General features: G+C 45.5%; 1 protein-coding gene and 1 long non-coding RNA gene across 5 annotated transcripts in view; one reads left to right on the top strand and one right to left on the bottom strand.

Annotated features, from left to right (window-relative positions):
• The window catches only part of LOC110474916 (uncharacterized), a 49,892-nt gene that overhangs the window by 21,826 nt on the left and 3,010 nt on the right, over window positions 1-25,056 (bottom strand). For all 4 annotated transcript variants that reach the window (XR_014949271.1, XR_014949270.1, XR_014949269.1 and 1 more), the window contains exons 4-9: window positions 11,309-11,446; window positions 9,759-9,951; window positions 7,886-7,984; window positions 2,951-3,038; window positions 2,750-2,858; window positions 353-457 (exon numbers count right to left, since the gene is read on the bottom strand). This is a non-coding gene — a long non-coding RNA (uncharacterized LOC110474916). The remainder of the gene's footprint in view (window positions 1-352; window positions 458-2,749; window positions 2,859-2,950; window positions 3,039-7,885; window positions 7,985-9,758; window positions 9,952-11,308; window positions 11,447-25,056) is intronic.
• Window positions 6,863-22,671, top strand: LOC110474898 (myosin heavy chain, skeletal muscle, adult). The gene is made up of 40 exons (XM_077787327.2): window positions 6,863-6,936; window positions 7,153-7,190; window positions 7,756-7,998; window positions 8,087-8,230; window positions 8,322-8,478; window positions 9,775-9,802; window positions 9,901-10,015; window positions 10,100-10,192; window positions 10,291-10,354; window positions 10,432-10,530; window positions 10,645-10,748; window positions 10,821-10,959; window positions 11,667-11,785; window positions 11,883-12,032; window positions 12,375-12,545; window positions 13,028-13,337; window positions 13,452-13,522; window positions 14,194-14,281; window positions 14,375-14,492; window positions 14,648-14,771; window positions 14,854-14,990; window positions 15,094-15,349; window positions 15,842-16,084; window positions 16,185-16,361; window positions 16,443-16,588; window positions 16,676-16,766; window positions 16,855-17,244; window positions 17,413-17,539; window positions 17,714-17,832; window positions 18,382-18,578; window positions 18,875-19,058; window positions 19,145-19,310; window positions 19,476-19,600; window positions 19,780-20,088; window positions 20,186-20,389; window positions 20,675-20,800; window positions 20,895-21,065; window positions 21,153-21,257; window positions 21,397-21,492; window positions 22,378-22,671. Exons 3-40 carry the CDS (start codon window positions 7,792-7,794, stop codon window positions 22,528-22,530), a joined length of 5,823 nt encoding a protein of 1,940 aa, XP_077643453.1. The 5' UTR covers window positions 6,863-6,936; window positions 7,153-7,190; window positions 7,756-7,791; the 3' UTR covers window positions 22,531-22,671.

A 25,056-nucleotide genomic window follows, 5' to 3' on the forward strand; every position in this document is an offset into this window, starting at 1 on the left:
GGATTGAGGATCTGCAATCTCAGAGGCTGGCCATTGCTGTGGAGGCTCCTGAAAATCCAGCCTGTGCTCTCTCCTGTCTCCAGCAGCTCTTTGTCCAGCTCCTGCCTTCACATCCTCCTGATGCTTCTCCCATTGTTGTTTCAGCACAGCCTTTTTCCCATGGGAGAGTCAAGAGAGAGTCCTTTTGCTTTTTCCTTTTCCTACTCTTGTTTGTGATGCTGATTCTCACAAACCCGAAACACCATTTATGGTTCTGTCAACAGTCTCAACACTGAAGGTAGGTTGAAACTGACCACTCTGCTATTTGTTTTTTACACTCATAACAGCAATATCCCAAGGGCTCTCACCTTACCTGGCTCCCAAGTGCAGCCTCACCAGCACACCAGCTTTTGCTGGAAGTCCAGCCTGATTCCAGTGTCACTGACCAGCAGTGATGAGCAGAATCTGTTGGTGTTGTCTGTGGAGAGAAATGGGAGATGGTTCTTTAGGAGTAGACCTCAGCTTTCGATCCCAGACCTTCAGAAAGCCACCCAAGGCCTTGCAGAGATGTCAGACTAGTACTCCCTTCTCAAGATACTGCACAACTTTTCCCAAGGGCTACGTAGCAGACTCCCAACCTTCTTCTTCCCTCCTCATTCCCTGCAGTCTTTCTCCTTGCCTCACCGTGTGCATTGTTCTGTCACTACAGCCAGGGCCTCATGGCATGAACCTTTGCCTGCCCAAGCCCACCTAGAAGCCAGCTGCTCCTCTTGGGAGCAGTCCCACCTGGGCATATCTCCAAAGCTTCAAGTGGGTCTGGGTAGAGTCCAGATGGCACAAAAAATCTGTGAGTATCCCTGTTGGCTGCAATGCCTGGTAAAAGCATTAACTTCACAGACACAGGGATGGGTGCACACCCTCAGGCAGGACCTGCCCGGGGCACAGCTGGGCACTGCTGATGGCACTGAGGGCTGGCCCTGCCCCCCAGCAAGCTCACAGCTCCCTCTGTCCTCTCCTGTGCTCCAAGGCCACACCAAACTGCCCCTCAGCCTCCACAAGAGCCATGGCTGGAGGAGGGGACAAGGCTGAAAGGAGCTTTGGAGGAGGCCCATGGCAGGAGGATCAGCCCCTCACGTGTCTCATTTCGTGCTCAATGTCAAAAGCCCAAAATAGCCCCACTCTCCTGAGACTCCTGTGTGGGGTCGTGCCTGTTTGTGGGGATGATCTGCTTCCACTAATAGCGCCTGAAGACATTCCTGGGCGGGTAGGCTGCCTTCTGGGTGGCAGGGCAACGTGCTGCCCTGGAGGAGTTGGACACGTGTGCTGTGGCCCAAGGCAGCAGCTGCTATTCTTACCCCAGAGAGACTCACTGCAGCCCAGCTCCACGGCCAGCTGAAAGGTTAAATGTCAGAATGGGGCCCGAGTGTGCTCTCCCTGCCCAGAGCCTGAATCCAGAGTGCTCCCCTTTGGAGCCCCTGCAATGGCCCTGTGCCAGCCCAGTGCCATGGCCATTCCCTGCTGGGATGTGCTGTCCCGTGGGCAACACAGCAGCTGCCCAGGTACTTCCAGCACTCACTCAGGGCTCCTTGGGGTGTGTGGGGCCCTCTCATTTTAACCAGCAAATGGAAAAGAGAGGAAGGGGTCTAACTCTGGAAGTGGAGTTGCCATCCTGGAGTCCCTGTCTGGTGAGGATGAAGGCAGAGGCAGGGTTTGTTCTGAGGTCCAGCAGTGCTGCAGGGGCCATCCATGTCCCTTTGCTCAGGCTGTGCTTTCCCATCCCTCATTTAGGGAAGGCTCTAGGGCTGTACAGCAGAGGTCCCTCAGGAGCCCCAGGAGTGTCAGAGCTGCAGGAGAAGCCCTGACAGGGCTGGTGGCTCTGACATGATGGTGTGAAGACCCAGCCCTGCCTGCACCTTGACTCCCCCGGCCCTCTGCAGAGCTCAGGAAAGCCGTGTCCCAGGCAGGTACAGTCACTGTGGGGCCTCAGGCAAAGGACACTGAGCCCAGGACATCAGCGGGATGGTGGCTGTGCCTTCCCCCTCAGGCTGTTGCTCTGACAGCACAGGTGGCATCAGCTTTCTCCTCAGCTTGGCCTTGTCACCTGAGACCAAGTTCCTTTAGGATCCTTGGCAGGAAGCCCACAGCATTATTCCTGGTGAGGGGAGCTGGGGGTGCCGCTCCACGGCCCCATCAGGCTCCTGTCAGTCTCAGGGAGCTCCCGGGGCAGCAGCTGAGCCGGCCCTCTGCTCCAGGCCCCAGGGCCAGGGGATGGCAGCCTGGAGCCATCCAGGGCACCTGCTCCGGGCCCTGCTCCTCTGCACACCAGCAAGGTGATCTCCCTTCTCTGGGCTGGCCTTGGTCTGTAAAGGATCACAGTAACGTGACCTATGCTGAGGGAACAGTTTATGAGTTCAAAAAGGCTTTGGGAAATTCGTCAGTTAAAATTCCTTCATGAGCTGTAAAGCACTTAGACACTGCATTCTGCTTAGGGATTCCATAAATACAAATTACTGGAGGTAGGAGAGCTGTGTAGTAGTGCTATTCTATGCTGATGATCCTTCCTGAGCATCACTTTCAAAGACAGGAAGTTGGGTACACGAACCTTTGATCTCGCAAGGACATTTTATTTTGGGTTATGATAGAGTTTCCTACAGGGGTTAATACCATGCTCCTTCATTATTTCCTTTTCCTTCCCCTTCCTTCCTGCTCTCATAGTTACTTGCTGCTTCAATTACCTCTTCCTGTCTGCCAGGTTGCCCAACCCACTCACCTGCTCTGTAATAAGAGCTCCTCAGCTGCTTGGCAGGGGATGGAAAGGGCATCCCAAGCATCACCTCCTTGGATGGGATCTACTGCCCAGACCTCTTCCATTGATGTGTCTGTGGAAACAGAAGGAGTGTGAATTGCAGCACATGAGTGGCCTGCTCTTGAAACTACCCATCCTCTAATCCCAGATTATGGATTTACTTGCCTCTCATGTTCAGTTATTCAGTTCATTTGCCTCTCATGTTCAGCTTAAACTCACTCCAAGACTTCCAAGAATACCGCTCTGTGGGAACCTACTTGGAAACAAATTTATAATTAAAGTTCCTCCTAGGACAGGTGCATTGACTTTAGTTGACATACAGTGGAGATAAATCACATTAAGATCTACAGAAATTAATTTCTGACCAGAGCAGAAGGGACAGCAAGGCCACCACAGCCCCTCTATGGCCAGTATGTGACACTCATCTTATCTTCACAGGTTCTCACACTTAGACACAGAAATTAGGAAAATTTCTTCACACTTGCCACGGTAAAGAATGGGTGGCCTATTCTTTACCTGCAGCTTTTAAGTCTTACCAGTTATGGTCCTCAGTAGTTTTTCCTCGGAAATCATGTATTGCTTCTAGCAACTCCTTCAGCCTATTCCTTCAGCCATATTTATTAGAAATAATAAATTTGTTCAATGGCAAATTTCCTAACCAGATGTCACATCAAAATTACAGACTGAACATGTTCTGCTCATAACACTGAGCATGCTTCAACATTGAAAGCATGAACATTGATGGAGCAACACTGAATTGAAAACCAACCTTTTAATATGGAAAATGTGCTCTTACCCTGTCCAGGGCTCAGTGTCCAGTCATATCTGAGCAGAAGTACAGGGGTGAGCGGTGCTGCTGCAGAGCAGTGCTCTGACATTTCTGCTTGCCTTCTGCTAACATTCCTGGGAGCTCTCATCTTACACAGAGAGCAGCAGAAAAGCTGCTGCAGCAGGGGCTGAGCATTCCCTGTCAGACTGACCATGACATGCTGCAGAGAAAACTGACTTCTCTTAGGCAGGCCCTACTTTAATGATAGCAGGGCAGACAGCAGCACTTGCAAACCCAAAATCCTGCAAGGATTTAAGATCCCCTTTTTTTCTTTTTTTAGCAGTGGGGGAAAATAATGAGCAAGTAATTCAGACTCCTTCCTACACCGTTGTTCTTTCTAGAAGACTTGTAAGTATAGTTCTAAAGTACATGACTTTTGTATCTGCCACTGTCACTATCTCAGTCTCTGCTGTTTTGAGGAGATGGTGATGCATTTTTTACCTCAAAAGTGCTGTATGTAAATGCCCTGATTCTAGAATTCAAACGTTGCCACTTATTTTGGAGGCATAGTATCCCACTATGTAAGAATTACAGAGTCTGTCAAGAAAAAAACATTAGACCAGAAAGTGATATTCTAACAGCTAGGTCTCACATTGCCATAAATGTTTTTTAATGTAGAATCAAGGCACTGAACAAAATACTATTTTTTCCCCTCTCTTAGTAGACTATAAGGACACTGGTACTAAATACTCATTTCCCAATAGAAGTGAATTCAGGAAATCTATATTGAAATTATATCCTTTTTTTTTTGAAAGATTCCTGCAAATCCTAGCTGATAACTAAGGGGAGGACTTGGCAATGACTGCCATTCAGTATTCTTGACACAATGCCAAACAGTTTAGCAGACACAGGGAAAATAAAAGAGATGAAGGTGGTGTGTTAAGTATCCTAACGTGACTGCAGAAATAAAAACAGGAAAAGAAATCAGAACAATTGCTCCTCCTGCTGCCCTGTACTCTCCACAATGTGATAGTGTCATGAGGACTCCATTTGGGTTGGAAAAGATCTCTAAAATCATTATGTTTCACCATTACCCCAGCACTGCCAAGTCTACCACTAAACCATATCCCCACACATCTTTTAAATCTCTCCAGGGATGGACAGTCCACTCCCACTCTGGGCAGCCTGTTCCAGGGCTTGACAACCCTTTCAGAGAAGAAGGAGGTGGACTTCCCTAAACATGATATCACTTCACTCCCTGGAGGAGAACTCAGCAAAGCCAACCACCTGCCCTCTCCACTGCACCCTAAGCTCTGCCCAGTTGTAAAGAGAATTCTTTTATCAGGAAGGAAACACCACAGTAATTATATTTCACTCTGCAACAGAATTGTTTAAGTTACAAGAGAAAATAAACAATCATCCCAAATAAAATGAAATTGAGAATGTTTTAATAATCTTGCTAATGGAGGGAATGAAATTAAGTTTTACAAGGAGGAAGAACATAGTGAAAGTCCTGGTGTCTTACCCAGATAGTAGCTCATTCCTAATTAGTGATTTCTACAACCACTCACTGGCAGTGAGTACTAGAACCCAAAATAACATCTGCCCATACTGTATGGAACAGCTGTAGTCTCCTTTGGGTGTTACATGAATTGCTTGAGCAGTCTTAGCCCCTTCTTTATTTGCAGTTGGTATTTCTGTCCTGAAAGGACAGCTGCTGAGAAATGAGGAGATACTTGGTGAAGGGCCTGAAGCAAGAAATTTGAGGAACCCGAATTCTCTGAACAGCATGGACATGGAGAAATTTTAACACAGGACTTCAGTGCTGGACATGGCAAGAGCTAGAAAGAACTCAGCTTCCCAGTTTTCATCTTTCCTGAGTGCTGTCTGTTCAGTATGAGTCTGCTGTTCAACCAAAAAAGGCAAACAGTGCTATGGTCAGTATACGTTCCTCAGAACTGAATTACTCATACTGGCAGCAACCAATACCTCCCTCTAAGTGAGGTGCCTCTCAAAACTCATGAACTCTCAAGTTTGTGAAAAATTGAAGGCTGGTTTTCAAAAAATTCCCCAAAAGCTGATTCACAGAGCAATATCCTCCAGTCCCTGAGGCTCAGCTCTTGCCCACTGAGAAATTCCAAGGCATTTGAAGTGAAAACTTCACTGAACTCAGAAGGAACTTTTAACAGGTGTAACCCTTGAACATTTATACACACACTCTTGTGTCTGCGTTTGTGCATGTGTGAATTCATTTAAGCACTCTGAGGCAAGTATAGTGTTAATGTTGCTATTTGGGATCTATAATTAAGTCACTGTTGCAATTATAGTAAATCCATTTGAATCACTTTTTGAATGTCAAATTATCCAATGATTAAGTCCTGCTAAAACCCTTACACACAAACTTTGACCAGGTCTCGTATTATGATTAGATCCAACTGCACCTAGACTCTGTCAGGAGTTTGGAAGTCAAGGGGCCCTCTGTGAACCTCATAACTCAACAGGATGATTTTTCTTATGCTTTTTACCCTTACCCTTTGCATCCCCAGTTGTTATGCAAATCATTCTAAAGGAATTCTTAGTAGATTCTTCTTGATCTTTGTAGCAAGTAATAAAGCAAACCTTAACATCAAACTTTATTGTGCTTTTGCAAATTTATACTGAACCCTCTTTCACTAATGCCTTTCATGGTGATACTTCAAGCAACCTTAACTCATTTGCAACATTTGATTCCTCAACAGTCAGCTCAGGAATCTATTCAAGAGCTCCATATCAAAGTAGAGTCTCCCATTACTTGGGATCAGGCTCCCAGCTCACTTTATGTAAAATAATTTCAGCTATTGAGAGTGTCATATACAGAAAACTCAACTATAAAAGAATTTTACTTCCTGCTTTTTAGAAAATACCACTGAAAACTGCCTCCCAACATTATTTTCTAGTTTTTGACATATTTTCGCTGTTCCTCCCAATGCATATGTTCTTAAAGCATCATAGGCGTTGTCATCACCATTACATGGCTGAAAAGTTGTGGTATAAACATACCAAGGAAACTACCATGGGTCAAGGAGCACATCACTGAGAAAGGCAGCAATAGAACCATGCAAGTTCTCTAAGTGCCTTGAGTAGTCTAGATTCTCTCCTTAACACTCTTGACAAATTATTTATAGATGTATTCACGTAGTCAGTAAGATATAAAAATGTTCTAATAATATCATTCAAATCAAGTGACAATTATGCCCTTAGTTTGACAGACAATGCTTCTCCAAAAAAGGTTTGCCAGAAATGTTTTGACCGAAGAAAGGGGGACCATCTGCATCATCTTCAGACGAGACACTATAAAATCTGCCAGAGACAAGTCTACCCTGTCTCCGCAGAAGGCTTCCAGGTAAGTGCATGCATTTCATGAGCCTGAAGAAAGAGAAAAATGTCCTTGCGATATCCTGTTTCATTTCTTCTGTCTCTAGCAACTATTTCCATGAGGGAGTGCCCATGTGAACAAAAGTTTTCAGTGTAATTTTGATGCATGCCTGTATTTTCAATCTACAGTATTTTATGGAATTGTGTTCAGCAATAAGAAACAACTGCCATTCCTATTTTACAGGGCTGGCCATATTCCAGGATACAAGCTGTTACCCAAAGGTAATACACTGAATAATCCATTCCTAATCTATTTTCTAGGATAGGACCTTTAAAGAGCTGCACAATTTCTCTTCATAAATCCTTTTATATTCCAGCTGAACTTGCTTAGGCTAGATAGTTGGAAATAGGGAGGATCTAAAAAATGAAGTAATTTTACATTTTTAACAGAAAAGGTAATCCTTTCAGCAAGAAAGTACTCTCTTGAAGACTCATTGCTCATAATTAAGAACCAGAACAGAGAGTGATTTTTCTATGACTGTAGATTATTTTATGTGAAAAACTCAAACCTTGTCAGAATTCAGGGTGACTTACCAAATTGTACTCAATATTAAGAAGTTCTATTTACTGTTACAAGATCTACATGTTGTAGAAGTCTAAGGCTTACTCCTGGGTAAGAGAAAAGGATATTTTTATCTTCAAATCGAAGTGGATTTAAATGGTTTCTTCCTAAGAGTTAATTTTGGAGACTAACTAGGAATTTATTTGCTAAACATCAAAGAGCTTTCTTATTGGTATTAATTGTATTATTCTTCTTGATGACCAGTAACATTTTATTCTTCACAAGATACATCTGCTGACAAGCTTTCATTAGAGGACAGACATGGCCTCTGGAGACGCTGAGATGGCTGTTTTTGGGGAGGCGGCTCCTTATCTCCGAAAATCAGAAAAGGAGAGAATTGCAGCTCAGAACAAACCTTTTGATGCCAAGTCATCAGTCTTTGTGGCTCATCCCAAAGAATCCTTTGTGAAAGGGACAATCCAGAGCAGGGAACTGGGCAAAGTCACTGTCAAGACTGAAGGGGGAGAGGTGAGTCAAAAACAAAGATGAAAGACAATATTTGATTCCCACTTTGAGCTTTTAGGTGATACATGTGGATCTTTTGTTTCCTTGGCAGACCCTGACTGTGAAGGAAGACCAAGTCTTCTCCATGAACCCTCCCAAGTATGACAAAATCGAGGACATGGCCATGATGACCCACCTCCACGAACCCGCCGTGCTGTACAACCTCAAAGAGCGTTACGCAGCCTGGATGATCTACGTAAGTGGCAGCAGCAGCTTCCTCTGGGCAGCCTCAGGAGCTGCTGGGCCAGGCTCAGGGGAAGCCTGAGTGCTGTGTCCCTTCCTCACAGACCTACTCGGGTCTCTTCTGCGTCACCGTCAACCCCTACAAGTGGCTGCCGGTGTATAACCCCGAGGTGGTGTTGGCCTACCGAGGCAAGAAGCGCCAGGAGGCCCCTCCACACATCTTCTCCATCTCTGACAACGCCTATCAGTCCATGCTGACTGGTGAGTACCTGGTTTTCTTTGAGCTGCTCTTGAAATTGTCTATCTGTAGAGGGAAATTCAGGGTATTCTCTGGAAATACCATGCCATGCTCAAAAAAATTTGTGTGTGTGAAATTAATAGAGGATTAATTCACTTAACTCCAATGGTCTGTGAGAGCTGAGTGTCAGTGTTCTCATTAGAATCTCTAAAGACCTGGACATAACCTAGTGGGTGCGAATCCACTGGAAAGAAATAACCTATTTTGTGGGTTAGACCTTATGACTATAATGGAATTTATATTTATGGATGGACTTATCCATCTTAATCACTAAATTAGTGTCAGACAGAGAGTACAGGTTACAGTTAAATGATACATACCCTATAAATGATGTGCATAATATCGATTTAAATTTTCAAGCATCAGTGCTGACAAATAAAACAGAATGCTTTACCTTAAAGAGGTATGTAAACCTCACCTGGGGCATTTAATATGCAAATGAATTTTATTACATAGAGGATGGCCATGTGATCTAAATTACATGCAGCTTTTAATGATCTCTGGAGCTTGTGCACTGATCTGTAGCTGCATGTATAAATCAATTGCATTGTATAGTGAAAAGTAAGCTTCATAAAACAATATCAAAGAAAAAATAAAGCTTTTGGGATTGAAATTGAGTGACTTCAAAAAATTTCTTTCTACTTTTCCCTCTTCTTTTCGCCCTTCATTTTCTCTTCCTTATATATGCATTGAAATTAAAGGTGTGCAGAATTTTAGAACTTGTCCTCCTGTTCTTTTCTTAGACTCTGGGAAATACATTCAGAATAGAAAAATAAAAAATGAGTCTTGTTGATATATAATCTAAAGAAGGCATAATTTCTGTATATAAAGGGATTAAAAAAATAGAGGTGAAAAAGGATGAAAGATGTTGGTCAGATGTTTCTGTAATTAGTGAGGCCTCCAAATTTTGATAAGATTATTTTAGAGACTTTTAGCTTCAGAAGAATTTACATACAAAACAATTATAACCTCAATATTTTCATAAGCTGTACTTGCCGATTAAAAGAAAAATAAATAGCTTGATGGAAAGACAATGTCAGGACAGGCATAAGATTACTGAAGTTTCTCTGCAGTGATTCCTTTATAGAACCAGTTGCTAAGAGCTGCAGTACCACTGACCAGAATCAAAAGTACCTACTAGAATTCCTTGGGCACTTTTTTCTATTTTCTGTTCCTCACTCCTCTGGAAGCTTCACTTCTTATTTTTCTCCTAGTTCTTGAATTTCTTATCTCTGTTTCTTACCTCTGTCTCTTCACAGATCGGGAGAACCAGTCCATCCTGATCACGTACGTACACCCCCTGCGCGGGTCCCTGCGGGGCTGCCCGGTGCCAGGGCCCCTCCTGCCTCACCACGCACCCTCTGCTTCTCTCTTGGCTTGGGCAGCGGAGAATCCGGGGCCGGGAAGACTGTGAACACCAAGCGTGTCATCCAGTACTTTGCAACAATTGCAGCCAGTGGAGAGAAGAAGAAGGAGGAACATGCATCAGGCAAAATGCAGGTAAATTAGTAGATACATGTTGCTTTCCATTATTCTTGACATGATTTTTGGAAAGGATAACTAGCAATAATTATCACCCTGCAGGGAACGCTTGAGGATCAAATCATCAGCGCCAACCCACTGCTGGAGGCCTTTGGAAACGCCAAGACCGTGAGGAACGACAACTCCTCACGCTTTGTGAGTTGTTGCTTGGGACAACTGTCAACACCAATTTGAATATTCTTGCTATCCAGGTTGATAAAATAAGTCTCAATTGACTTTCCTGCTGCTTTCAGGGTAAATTCATCAGAATCCATTTTGGTGCCACAGGCAAACTGGCTTCTGCTGACATTGAAACATGTAAGACCCTTCTGGCTCGATCTCCCTTCCCTCCTGCCTTCCCCACTTCTTGTGCTTGACTGTGTCCTACTTTCCAGATCTGCTGGAGAAGTCCAGAGTCACTTTCCAGCTCAAGGCGGAAAGGAGCTACCACATCTTTTATCAGATCATGTCCAACAAGAAGCCAGAGCTAATTGGTAGGAAAGATCACCAACTTTTTTTGAAGGAAGATCACTGAGCAATAGTTATCTGTGTTATTGTGCTATCTGGAAACTAAATTAAGCTTGTTTTTCTCCTTCTGCTGCTTTCAGACATGCTCCTCATTACTACCAACCCTTATGATTTCCACTTTGTGAGTCAAGGTGAGATCACAGTTCCCAGCATTGATGACCAGGAGGAGCTGATGGCCACAGATGTGAGTAACTTTACCAAATTGCCATCTGGTAGACTTGAGCCTGGTATATATACATTGTGTTTCTTTTCCCAGAGTGCCATTGACATCCTGGGCTTCAGTGCTGATGAGAAAACAGCCATCTACAAGCTGACAGGGGCTGTCATGCACTATGGGAACTTGAAGTTCAAGCAGAAACAACGAGAGGAGCAGGCAGAGCCTGATGGCACAGAAGGTATCAGCAGAGAACAAGCTTTCCAAAGGAGATAGTCTTTATTACATAAGGACTTACACAGATTTCAGGCTTTAAATGTATAAACTAAGAATAACAGTAGTTACTCCATGACTAGATGCCAGTTGAGGCATTTGTCTCATTCAATGATATCTGTACTTTTTCCTCTGTAACTACTATATAAGAGGTCCAATGTACACCAACAGGAAGCCAGGAGACTTTCGTGTCAATTGCTGTAACATTGCTAATCATACTTAAGCTGAAATACACCTTGCAAGCTCTGCTGTAGTATGGAGCAGTGAAATGGCTCAGGCCTAACAAGACAGAAGGCTGTGCTCCTCTTCACACTCACCTACTGGAGAGAACGCTGACATGAGATGTGTACTTCATTAATCATTGCACAGCTGGACGGACAGTCCATACCTCCATCTTTCTGAGTGAAAAATCCTCCTCCTATATGACTAGAAAGTTTGAAGTTCCATACTGTCATCTGAAAGACGATAAAGACAATGAGCTCTCTTGAAGAATGTTTGCAGAAATTGAAGCTCAGAAAGAGTTATGGACTCTGAGTTCTGAACACAAAAAGAGAAACTAGCTTTTTAGCTTTGACAGATACTGCTGTGCAACCTTGTGGACAACACAATTGGGACAGTCAAGCACTGACTTTTAGGAATTTTAAATATCTACTCTTCTGTCTTTTCTGGTGATAGTTGCTGACAAGGCTGCCTACCTGATGGGTCTGAACTCAGCAGACCTGCTCAAGGCCCTCTGCTACCCCCGCGTCAAAGTGGGGAATGAATACGTGACCAAGGGCCAAACTGTGCAGCAGGTAGAAAAAATATGGTCATGTGGAGCATGCTGTGATGGTTTCCATAGATTCTCCTCTGCCATGTATAGTAATCTCCAAAGCTTTCTCTATGCTTTAGGTGAACAATTCAGTGGGTGCCCTGGCAAAGGCTGTCTATGAGAAGATGTTCCTGTGGATGGTTGTTCGCATCAACCAGCAGCTGGACACAAAGCAGCCCAGGCAGTACTTCATTGGTGTCCTGGACATTGCTGGCTTTGAGATCTTTGATGTAAGTAGCACAGTTTTCCTAACATTTTTATAGAACTATAATTAAGAAATTTGAAATATATTTCATAGAAGTGACTGTCTCCTTAAACTTCATCATACGGCTTTTGGAATCATGTTTTTAATCCTGAAAAAACAATAGAATAGAAAGATAATTTTCTAATTATTCTAAATTAGAAACCTCTCTTGTCTAAATACAAAGCCTATCCTAGAGAGATAGCAAAGGAAAACAATACAGGGGACTTGTACTTAAAGTATAAAACATGGTGAATTAGGATTGTACAAGAAAACACCCTTGTATAGTGCTGATCCTTGAAAGCATTGTATGTCTTTTTATGTCTTGCAGTACAACAGCTTTGAGCAGCTGTGCATCAACTTCACCAATGAGAAACTGCAACAGTTCTTCAACCACCACATGTTCGTGCTGGAGCAGGAGGAGTACAAGAAGGAGGGAATTGAATGGACATTCATTGATTTTGGGATGGACCTGGCTGCCTGCATTGAGCTCATTGAGAAGGTATCCTTCCTGTTCAAGTTGAATATAAATTGGGTGTTTGATGCTTGGCAAGAGAAACAGCTAAGAAGTATATGAGAATATTTTGGCCTCTTCAAATATATGCTTTATGAAAGTGGAAACAGGGTATTAGAGTTTTTGGAGATCATTACTCAGATACCAGGACTTTTGGTGAGAGAATTCATTGCCAAATTACAAAATGAAGTGAAAAAGGTGGTCATGTTATCTAAGTACTTATCAGTAAACAGGTTTTATGGAGAGAACAGTATTTTACATTGTCATATCTATCATAATTTCATCAGCAAAGGCATTTTCATAATTTTGAATGAAACAACAGCACTGAAAAAAGTTGAGCCTTAGTTGATTTTCTCTGTCTTAAAGTCCCTATGTGAACAGCTTCCTTTTCTGACTTCAGCAACTTTCCAACCAAGAGATGTCTCCTTTCTAACCTGTTTCTCCCTCTTGTCTGTTATAATCTCTCCCAGCCCATGGGCATTTTCTCCATCCTGGAAGAGGAGTGCATGTTCCCCAAGGCAACTGACACCTCTTTCAAGAACAAGCTCTATGACCAGCACCTGGGCAAGTCCAACAACTTCCAGAAGCCCAAACCTGCCAAAGGCAAGGCTGAGGCTCACTTTTCCCTGGTGCACTACGCTGGCACAGTGGACTACAACATCTCTGGCTGGCTGGAGAAGAACAAGGACCCTCTGAATGAAACTGTCATTGGGCTGTACCAGAAATCATCTGTGAAGACCTTGGCTTTACTCTTTGCCAACTATGGTGGAGCAGATGCAGGTCAGTTTTAAGAAAAGTGTGGGATGATTGTAACAGAATTAAAGCCATAAACACAAAACATTTAAAGTTGTTTTGTGTTAATTTAATTTTTTTTTTCCTTTATTCCATTCACAGAGACTGGTGGTGGCAAGAAGGGAGGAAAGAAGAAGGGTTCTTCCTTCCAGACTGTCTCAGCTCTTTTCCGGGTATAGTACTGTCTCTGTTATCTCTGAAATTTGAAGAAAGGGGATGAGCTAATATTCAATTTGAAAGAGCTATTGTATATTACTGTAAAGGGGGTAAATTTCTTTGGAAATTCCACATCAGGTTTTCCAGCATCAATTTTAACATGGCAAATATGTCCAAAAATAAGCATTTAGTCTTCAAAAATCATGGAAATTTAATTTGTGGTGGTTTTCTTTATTTTCTTTTTTTTTTTAATTAGCAGATATCATTCAGATCTTCATATTTTTTATGTCTTTAGGTCAGACATATATTAGAATGGTAATATTAGTATTCCTTCATTTCTATGGGGAGCTTGAAAATAATTTCTAGGGTGATATATATCTCATTGCAATATATCCATATTTTTTAAAAATTAAGGTAGGTTGACTTCTGAAGGCAGAATGTGAAAAAACTAGGTAATTTATTTTTTGAGAATGTGTGAAATTTTATATAAGTTTTAACTGAACCAATAGCAGCACTGTAGTATTTCAGTCTGTTGCTCAGTATCTTCAAATAGAAAAAATGTTTTGATTTCTGTGGCTTTATATAAATGCTGCAAAACCCAGCTTGAGAAGTTGAAAAATCATTACCTGGCCTTGGTGCATCAAACACTCGATACAAGGAAACTCACACTCGTAACTGGTTCCTCTAGGAGAATCTCAACAAGCTGATGACCAATCTGCGGAGCACTCACCCCCATTTTGTGCGCTGTATCATCCCCAATGAGACTAAAACACCTGGTAAGAGCCCCAAGCAGAAAGATCCTTGCTCTGATACATCCATTCCCCTCTGCACTGCACTCTGGGCCACTCATTTGTGCTCTGCATTGCCAGGTGCCATGGAGCACGAGCTGGTGCTGCACCAGCTGCGCTGTAACGGCGTGCTGGAAGGGATCAGGATTTGCAGGAAAGGGTTCCCCAGCAGAGTCCTCTATGCTGACTTCAAACAGAGGTGAGAGCTCTGCGCTTGTCAGCATCATTGGAAGCAATGTTGGTTCATTCATGGCTCCATTTAGACTGCTCTGTTTTCAAAAACAGTTGATGGGGCTTAGTGGCTACTGTGTGTTGGTTGGAAAAAATTAGCCTCATCTTCTTCTGATTCCACAGATACAAGGTGCTTAATGCCAGTGCCATCCCTGAGGGACAGTTCATCGATAGCAAGAAGGCTTCTGAGAAGCTCCTTGGGTCAATCGATGTGGACCACACCCAGTACAAATTTGGACACACCAAGGTACAAACCCCCCATTCACTGCCTGCCTGGGCTTTGCTCTCTCTACTTGATAGTGATGTGCTGCAACATTGCCTCTCTCAAGGTGTTCTTCAAAGCTGGGCTGCTGGGACTCCTGGAGGAGATGAGGGATGAGAAGTTGGCACAGCTCATCACCCGCACCCAGGCCAGGTGCAGAGGCTTCTTGATGAGGGTGGAGTACCAGAGAATGGTGGAGCGGAGGTACACCTTCCTCTTCTTCTGTTACAGACTCATTTTTCTCATGGGAAAGTGAAGACACTCAACAGACTGAGAATATTCATTGTACTTTTTAATTACGCCTCAGGGAATCCATCTTCTGCATCCAGTACAACATTCGTGCATTCATGAATGTCAAACACTGGCCATGGATGAAGCTGTTCTTCAAGATCAAGCCCTTGCTGAAGAGTGCAGAGTCTGAGAAGGAGATGGCCAATATGAAACAGGAGTTTGAGAAAACCAAGGAGGAGCTTGCAAAGTCTGAAGCAAAGCGGAAAGAGCTTGAGGAGAAAATGGTGAAACTGGTGCAGGAAAAAAATGACCTGCAGCTCCAAGTGCAGGCTGTGAGTTTATCACCTTAATTTATCAATCAGAGAATAAGTATATACATTTGGGCTGTTCTTTATGAACAGAAGATCAGACTATAGAAGCCCAAAAGTCATTAATTTAGGAAATTATCCATCATATGTACATGAAGGTGAGGAAAAAATTTCTGGAAGAGATGTGGTAGGCAGTCTGACAGACAGTGCAAAGATACAGAGAGTTTCAATTGCGAGCCAGTGCTCCCGTCTTCAGTGGATGGAGTCATATGTAGATCCTTGACACTAGGTAGAATAATTAATTATTTTTTGTGGTAAAATGCAAACAACACTAGAAAGCGATATTTGCAAATGCAGGTGCAGGAAAAGCTATCCACTCTTTTCTTGGTAATTAGCAGTTAAGAACTTTCTGTTGCTGGAGTTGGAGGTCAGGTTCAGATGCTACTCAGTCATAAAACAGTCAGAACAGAGAAAGTTAAACACATTAGAATCTACTAATTTCTGTCTACCCACCAGGAAGCAGATAGCTTGGCTGATGCTGAGGAAAGGTGTGACCAGCTCATCAAAAACAAAATCCAGCTGGAAGCCAAAATTAAGGAGTTGACGGAAAGGGCTGAGGATGAAGAAGAAATTAATGCTGAGCTGACAGCCAAGAAGAGGAAGCTGGAGGATGAGTGTTCAGAGCTGAAGAAAGATATTGATGACCTTGAGCTAACACTGGCCAAGGTGGAGAAGGAAAAACACGCCACCGAAAACAAGGTATGAGGTAGAACCTGTCACTCACACTCTGGAAAGACTTGTCTTGTTAGAAAGTTTTAAGCACCATTGTCTGTCTGGACTTGCTTCTTTCTTCTCAAAGGTGAAAAACCTGACTGAGGAGATGGCAGCCTTGGACGAGACCATTGCCAAGCTGACAAAAGAGAAGAAAGCCCTCCAAGAGGCCCATCAGCAGACCCTGGATGACCTGCAGGCAGAGGAAGACAAAGTCAATACTCTGAGCAAGGCCAAGACCAAGCTGGAACAGCAAGTGGATGATGTAAGCACACACAGAGCAGGAACAGGACAGGTATGGAGCCTGACCTGGCTGGCAGAGCCCTGATGGTCTTGTTGTGTTTAGCTGGAAGGGTCTCTGGAGCAAGAGAAGAAATTGCGTGTGGACCTGGAGAGAGCTAAGAGGAAGCTGGAAGGAGACCTGAAGCTGGCCCAGGACAGCATCATGGATTTGGAGAATGATAAGCAGCAGCTGGATGAGAAACTGAAGAAGTAAGTGTGGCTCTGGGGCACCTGAGTGCTGGGCTGGAGCACTTGTCTCTTTGCTTTGAGCTCTAACATGGTTCACTTGGCCCAAAGGAAAGACTTTGAAATCAGCCAGATCCAGAGCAACATTGAGGATGAACAAGCCCTGGGTGTGCAACTTCAGAAGAAGATCAAGGAGCTGCAGGCAAGTCTCTGTTCCTTCCCCTGCCTTGCTCAGGCTCAGCTCAGGCAGGAGGAGGGCACGGGTGTGAAGGGTCCCTGGTGTTCTGCAGGCCCGTATTGAGGAGCTGGAGGAGGAAATTGAGGCAGAGCGAACCTCTCGTGCCAAAGCAGAGAAGCATCGCGCTGACCTGTCCAGGGAGCTGGAGGAGATCAGCGAGCGCCTGGAAGAAGCTGGAGGGGCCACAGCAGCTCAGGTGGAGATGAACAAGAAGCGTGAGGCAGAATTCCAGAAGATGCGCCGTGACCTGGAAGAGGCCACGCTGCAGCACGAAGCCACGGCTGCCGCCCTGCGCAAGAAGCACGCGGACAGCACAGCTGAGCTGGGCGAGCAGATCGACAACCTGCAACGCGTGAAGCAGAAGCTGGAGAAGGAGAAGAGTGAGCTGAAGATGGAGATTGACGACTTGGCTAGCAACATGGAGTCCGTCTCCAAAGCCAAGGTGCAGCTTTTCTGTCACGTTACTGTCCTATTATACATGCCCTAATACATGATTTTGATTCTGATTGTATTATGCTACCACATCCTGTTGCATTTTTGTTTTCACCTTGAGGACAGAATGCTAGAACTTAGTGGTAGTCCTCTTTTCTTATATGACTTTGATGCACAGGCAAACCTGGAGAAGATGTGCCGCACACTGGAAGATCAACTGAGTGAGATTAAGAGCAAGGATGAGGAGCATCAGCGCATGATCAATGACCTCAATGCTCAAAGAGCTCGTCTGCAGACAGAGTCAGGTAATACACCCTATACCCCTCTGGAATGGAACAACCTGTAGTCAGTGATAATGGGAAAAAAGATTGATACTTTATTTAAATTGATCTATTCTCTGTTAGCTGGTATACTGTGCTTAAAAGAAATACTGACTTAATATTGATTTAAAATGGCAAACTCTCCGGAAACTTTCTTAGGTGAATATTCACGTCAGGTGGAAGAAAAAGATGGTTTGATATCCCAGTTATCCAGAAGCAAACAGGCATTCACTCAACAGATTGAGGAACTAAAGAGACATTTAGAGGAAGAAATAAAGGTAAAGTTATTTCCTGTAGGGAGTTGATTTTGGATTTGGAATCTTTTTTCTTTATAGATATTTCCTATTCTCACATAAAATCAGAATGTTAGATATATCATTTTAATTTTTGAGCTATCAAGCAAGGTGAGAAATTTTACCTCCTCCCTCTCTGGTGTGAAAAGCTGAGGAAGACATCTCCCCAAGTGTGATACTGAGACATGGAAAACAATTTAGGTCTTTAATCAATTTATGATGACATATGAAAAATGATTGAGATATATCTAAAAAGAAACCGCACATCTTACTCTATTATTTCACAGTGGCAGCTGAAACTTTAAAACATATTTTAAAAGATTCAATGATTTGCAGAGTATAGCTGTCATTTAGAATTTACCCATCATCTCACCTGAGAAGGCATTCTAGATTCTCGAAACATGGAATGAGTATGTAATTTTTTCTCAGTCTGACTTTAAATGTCACAATCAAAGAATTTTCAACAATTTTCATCAAGTTAACATTTTACTGTCTCACAGGAAATTAATTGTCCCAACCCAATTGCCCCCCCAGGCCAAGAACGCCCTGGCCCACGCCCTGCAGTCCGCTCGCCACGACTGTGACTTGCTCCGGGAACAATATGAGGAGGAGCAGGAGGCCAAGGGGGAGCTGCAGCGAGCCCTGTCCAAGGCCAACAGCGAAGTGGCCCAGTGGAGAACCAAATACGAGACGGACGCGATTCAGCGCACGGAGGAGCTCGAGGAGGCCAAGTACGTGGTGATAGAAAATACAGAAAAATAAGACTTAAAATTCAAAGGTGATATTGCAAGGAAGACATCACAGTATTATGAGGAATAAGTCATGGATATGATTTCGGGAAGAGAAATACAAAGTGAGAAATTTTATCCTATAATATATTTACTGCTATAGTAAAGGCAAATCCTAAGTACAGCATAAATCTAGCCCTTAACACTGTGTGACTGCAAACTGCAAAATGATTAGGCACAATATAGTAAAAAGCACACATTGATACCCAGTAAACATGCGAGATGACCTTGCCTTCCAGAAAGAAGCTCGCACAGCGCCTGCAGGATGCAGAGGAACAGGTTGAGGCTGTCAATGCCAAATGTGCCTCCCTGGAAAAGACAAAGCAGAGGCTGCAGAATGAAGTGGAGGATCTGATGATTGATGTGGAGAAATCCAATGCTGCCTGTGCTGCTCTGGATAAGAAGCAGAAGAACTTTGACAAGGTCTTTTGGCTTCCAGCACCAGCATTCCTGGCCAGAGCATGAACCCGTGATGGCCACAGCCCTACTCACACCCTGTTTCTCTTCAGATCCTGGCAGAATGGAAGCAGAAGTATGAGGAAACGCAGGCTGAGCTGGAGGCCTCGCAGAAGGAGTCGCGCTCTCTCAGCACGGAGCTGTTCAAGATGAAGAATGCCTATGAGGAGTCCTTGGACCACCTGGAAACAATGAAGCGGGAGAACAAGAACTTGCAGCGTAAGTCCCTCTGCTCCTCCCTGGCCTTTCTCACTATCAGCCATCACCTCCATTGGCCATGGGTCTGTGCTTGCAGGTCTGCAGAGATGTCTGTCACCTTGGTGGGACAGGGCCCTTCCCATTCTGCTCAGAGCCTGACCATGCCATTGACCTTTGTTCCCACAGAGGAGATTTCCGACCTCACGGAGCAGATTGCGGAGGGAGGAAAGGCAATTCATGAGCTGGAGAAAGTCAAGAAGCAGATAGAGCAGGAGAAATCTGAAATTCAGGCTGCTCTGGAGGAAGCTGAGGTACATGACCACTGGTGTCTGCAGTAAAGATATGAGGAAATAGTGCTGAAAAGGCCTGGGTTGTCCTCTCTTCTGGCTGGGGTGTGCAGATGGCTGAGATATCACAAAATATTTTGCAATTCTGTAAAAGGAAGCAGTAGTTTTATTGGTGTTATCAATGTGTGTGTCCACTTCTCCAGGCCTCCCTGGAACATGAGGAGGGGAAGATCCTGCGCCTGCAGCTTGAGCTCAACCAGGTGAAGGCTGAGATTGACAGGAAGATAGCAGAGAAAGATGAGGAGATTGACCAGATGAAGAGGAACCACATCCGAGTTGTGGAGTCCTTGCAGAGCAGCTTGGATGCTGAGATCAGGAGCAGGAATGAAGCCCTGAGGCTGAAGAAGAAGATGGAGGGAGACCTGAATGAAATGGAGATCCAGCTGAGCCATGCCAACCGTGTGGCTGCAGAGGCACAGAAGAACCTGAGAAACACGCAGGCTGTGCTCAAGGTCCATTCAGCAAAGCAACAGAAAAGAGAAAAATAAGATCACTGACATCCTACTCAAGCGACCGACACCTACTAATTTCTTTTCTCTATCTTTGCAGGACACACAGATCCATCTGGATGATGCTCTCAGATCAAAGGATGACCTGAAGGAGCAGGTGGCCATGGTGGAGCGTAGAGCAAACCTGCTGCAGGCTGAAATTGAGGAGCTCCGGGCAGCCCTGGAGCAGACGGAGCGGTCGAGGAAAGTGGCTGAGCAGGAGCTCCTGGATGCCAGTGAGCGTGTCCAGCTCCTCCATAGCCAGGTCAGGGCAGGGAGCAAGGACCTGTGTTGACACTGAGCAAACACAGAGGGCTGGAATTTACCAGAGAACCAGCAGCACTAGAAAGGTCTCTCTGCTGCTGTCCCCAAGGAAAGGCGTGCTTTGCATCCGTTTCCCAAGCCTACGCCTGACATTTTGTAAACAACCATTGTAAAAATTATTCAGTGTAAGAATTGGAAGCTGGAAGGGGAATGTCTTTGTTCTGGTAGAGGGTTCTTATGGCGGGTTGTAGAATTCAACTCTTGCCATGTCCTTCCCATTGCACAGAACACCAGCCTGATCAATACCAAGAAGAAGCTGGAAACGGACATTGCCCAGATCCAGGGTGAAATGGAGGATACCATCCAGGAAGCCCGCAATGCTGAGGAGAAGGCCAAGAAGGCCATCACTGATGTGAGTTGGACACTCCTGGCATTGCTGACAATGAATGTACTCTCCCCAAAATATCTCCATTCCTAAAATGGCTTTGACCCTTTGCTCTGATCAGGCGGCCATGATGGCAGAAGAGCTGAAGAAGGAGCAGGACACCAGTGCCCACCTGGAGAGGATGAAGAAGAACCTGGACCAGACGGTGAAGGACCTGCAGCACCGTCTGGATGAGGCTGAGCAGTTGGCACTGAAGGGAGGGAAGAAACAGATCCAGAAGCTGGAGGCCAGGGTGTGTAGGGCTGGGGCTGTGCCTGAGTGAGCGTGTCCTTGGAGAGACATTGCCAGGGAAGCTGCAGGGATGGGCTTGTCCTTGCAGGTGCGGGAGCTGGAAGGGGAGGTTGATGCTGAGCAGAAGCGCAGCGCTGAAGCCGTGAAGGGCGTGCGCAAGTACGAGCGGAGGGTGAAGGAACTCACCTACCAGGTAAGGCAGGAACTCTGCTCTCACAGGGCTTTCCCACAGTGAGTCACATCTTGCACACACTGTCCCCAAGGGGAATTGTTAATGTCATGTGATGCAGAACCAGGAACTGAATCTCTTTCCTGTTTGTGAAACACTCTAGTCTGAGGAAGACAGGAAGAATGTCCTCAGGCTGCAGGATCTGGTGGACAAGCTGCAAATGAAAGTGAAATCCTACAAGAGACAATCTGAGGAGGCTGTGAGTATCTGAGTGCTTTGCAAGAACCCCTTTCCTGGAGAGTGCATTTTGGCCATTGGGGATACAGATAGAAGAAAGTCTGAAGATGCCACTCATCAGTAGTGTAGTTCTTCAAATTCTTTGAAAGGATCATAGATTAGATGTGCCAACGAGCCTTTAAGAAGATTATTGAGGAGGGGAAAAGCACCTAGCATTTTTTGCATTAGAAACACAAAGCAACCTGTAAGGAGTCTTATAACTGATATCAGTAATACAATGTGTTAAAAGTTTTTGAAAAAAAACTTAGTTTTAGAGTGTTGATAGCAGATATGGAAGGTGTTGGAATTGCCCTCCCAAACCGCTTTGTTTTATGCTTTTATAATTGTACAAGGAACCTTTGCCTGTTTCTAGGCTTGCAGCAGTCAGAGATGTCCTGAGGGAAGTCCTACAGCCCCTGAATTTATGATTGTCTGAGTATGGCTTCTTCATTGTGGCAACAGTCCAGCACAGAGTAGGGCTTCTGGTTCTGTTAAGGCAATTTATGAGAGGAGCCCTCTTGTAATTGTTGTCTCTCATAAATTCCTAACCCCACTTAAGGATCTGCAGATGAAATTGATTGTTTGATTCTGCACTAAAAAAAAAAAATTAAATTTCAAGTTGTCTATATTGCTTCCTTCCCACATTCCAAGGCAGAATTATGTCTAAATCACATTATGTTCCTTCTACAATGAATCTTCCTCACAGGCAAGGATGAGGAGTTACGTGTGAGGGTAACATTTGAGCAGTGGAATAAATGAGATGGTGATTTTCCCCAAGGGAAAAGCTTCGGCTGAGCAAAGCCAAGGTGCAAGAGGAACGAAGACCCTGCCCTGGGCTCCTCACCACTGACTCCCTTTCTCCACACAGGAGGAGCTGTCCAATGTCAACCTCTCCAAGTTCCGCAAGATCCAGCACGAGCTGGAGGAAGCCGAGGAGCGGGCTGACATTGCAGAGTCACAGGTCAACAAGCTCCGAGCCAAGAGCCGGGAGTTCCATGGGAGGATAGAAGAGGAAGAGTGAGAATGTCACAAGGCACAAAAGTGACCTGAGGGCTGCACAAAATGTGAACCTCTAGGTCACTTTCCTTCTGCCATGAGCCTTTGTACCCACCTCAGTGTCTAGTGAATAAAGACTGTAGTAGATTCCTCTGCATACACACTATGGCCAGTGGTTTTGTTCTTCTTGGGGTTTTGTTTTCCTCTAGAAATTGCATTGCAGAAGAAGTTTCCTTACTTTTTCTCTCTGTGACAAGGGAGAAACTGGTGCCAGTGCTGGATTGAGGATCTGCAATCTCACAGGCTGGCCATTGCTGTGGAGGCTCCTGAAAATCCAGCCTGTGCTCTCTCCTGTCTCCAGCAGCTCTTTGTCCAGCTCCTGCCTTCACATCCTCCTGATGCTTCTCCCATTGTTGTTTCAGCACAGCCTTTTTCCCATGGGAGAGTCAAGAGAGAGTCCTTTTGCTTTTTCCTTTTCTTACTCTTGTTTGCATTGTTGGCCCTCAAAACCATAAACATCAATCCCTGAGAGAGTCATCAGAAGCTGCAGTGCACTGCAGTGTGGAGGACTGACAGTTCCTTGACAGAGACGATTCCAGCCACAAAGAGCACAGTTACAAGACACCCATAGTGTCCCTCCCTTGTGCCATTTCCCTCACCCTAGATTTCCTCAGCTGCTGCCAGTTTCTCTTGAGTGGGCAAACAGCTAAGCCTGCCTGTGGCCACATACTGGAAGGACTATCAGGATTGTCCCTTTGTGCCCAGCTCTTGCTCACCACATGGCTCCAACACACCTCCTCACCACATTGAAAGAGAGAGCACTCAGCTTTGGAGGATTTTCCCAGAAACCTCAAAGGCCATGGGGCTCTGTGTACCCACTGAATCAAACAGGTTAGGGGTAGCTGAGGGCTATGAAGTTAATTTGGAAATCCTTTCAGCAATATCAGCGCATGAAATTGCTCCCACCATTGTAGCTATGTCCCTTTCTGAAGCTGTCACATTTTGCAGAATTCCTTGATGCAGACCAGTGAGAAGTCAATGAGCCCTACTATCACATGAGACACCAGGAGAGTTTCTTTGATAATTTGTCCAAATGCACTGTCCCAAAGGATACCAATGGGGAATTACTTGCATGTCACTGAAGAAGCACCTCACTCATTGTGGGTGTGACTGTGTCTGCTCTGACGTACTATAGCCTACTTTAGATTTTTTGTAAAAATGTCTGCTTCTTCCTCCAGCTTTCTGCTGTTTCTCTTGCATACACCCTCTGGTAGCCATCTCACACTCATGGGTGTGGCTGAGAAAAAAGCAGGAGGCCCCGTGCCCTGATCTCAGGGACAGCTACACACCCTCAGGCAGGACCTGCCCGGGGCACTGCTGGGCACTGCTGATGGCACTGAGGGCTGGCCCTGCACCCCAGCAAACTCACAGCTCCCTCTGTCCTCTCCTGTGCTCCAAGGCCACACCAAACTGCCCCTCAGCCTCCACAAGAGCCATGGCTGGAGGAGGGGACAAGGCTGAAAGGAGCTTTGGAGGAGGCCCATGGCAGGAGGATCAGCCCCTCACGTGTCTCCTTTCGTGCTCAATGTCAAAAGCCCAAAATAGCCCCACTCTCCTGAGACTCCTGTGTGGGGTCGTGCCTGTTTGTGGGGATGATCTGCTTCCACTAATAGCGCCTGAAGACATTCCTGGGCGGGTAGGCTGCCTTCTGGGTGGCAGGGCAACGTGCTGCCCTGGAGGAGCTGGACACGTGTGCTGTGGCCCAAGGCAGCAGCTGCTATTCTTACCCCAGAGAGACTCACTGCAGCCCAGCTCCACGGCCAGCTGAAAGGTTAAATGTCAGAATGGGGCCCGAGTGTGCTCTCCCTGCCCAGAGCCTGAATCCAGAGTGCTCCCCTTTGGAGCCCCTGCAATGGCCCTGTGCCAGCCCAGTGCCATGGCCATTCCCTGCTGGGATGTGCTGTCCTGTGGGCAACACAGCAGCTGCCCAGGTACTTCCAGCAGTCAGTCAGGGCTCCTTGGGGTGTGTGGGGCCCTCTCATTTTAACCAGCAAATGGAAAAGAGAGGAAGGGGTGTAACTCTGGAAGTGGAGTTGCCATCCTGGAGTCCCTGTCTGGTGAGGATGAAGGCAGAGGCAGGGTTTGTTCTGAGGTCCAGCAGTGCTGCCGGGGCCATCCATGTCCCTTTGCTCAGGCTGTGCTTTCCCATCCCTCATTTAGGGAAGGCTCTAGGGCTGTACAGCAGAGGTCCCTCAGGAGCCCCAGGAGTGTCAGAGCTGCAGGAGAAGCCCTGACAGGGCTGGTGGCTCTGACATGATGGTTGTGGAGACCCAGCCCTGCCTGCACCTTGACCCCCCTGGCCCTCTGGAGAGCTCAGGAAAGCCGTGTCCCAGGCAGGTACAGTCACTGTGGGGCCTCAGGCAAAGGACACTGAGCCCAGGACATCAGCGGGATGGTGGCTGTGCCTTCCCCCTCAGGCTGTTGCTCTGACAGCACAGGTGGCATCAGCTTTCTCCTCAGCTTGGGCTTTGTCACCTGAGACCAAGTTCCT

Source organism: Lonchura striata, chromosome 18 (genome assembly GCF_050655825.1).
Source record: "Lonchura striata isolate lonStrDom1 chromosome 18, ASM5065582v1, whole genome shotgun sequence".
In the NCBI taxonomy this organism is placed as follows: Eukaryota; Metazoa; Chordata; class Aves; order Passeriformes; family Estrildidae; genus Lonchura; species Lonchura striata.

Bases quoted from the DNA above. Each gene is read 5' to 3' on its own strand.
- LOC110474898 (XM_077787327.2), top strand. From the start codon at position 7,792: ATGGCCTCTGGAGACGCTGAGATGGCTGTTTTTGGGGAGGCGGCTCCT. The intron at 7,999-8,086 runs GTGAGTCAAAAA...TTTCCTTGGCAG, and splicing joins TCAAGACTGAAGGGGGAGAG to ACCCTGACTGTGAAGGAAGA. The intron at 20,801-20,894 runs GTGAGTTGGACA...TGCTCTGATCAG, and splicing joins CCAAGAAGGCCATCACTGAT to GCGGCCATGATGGCAGAAGA.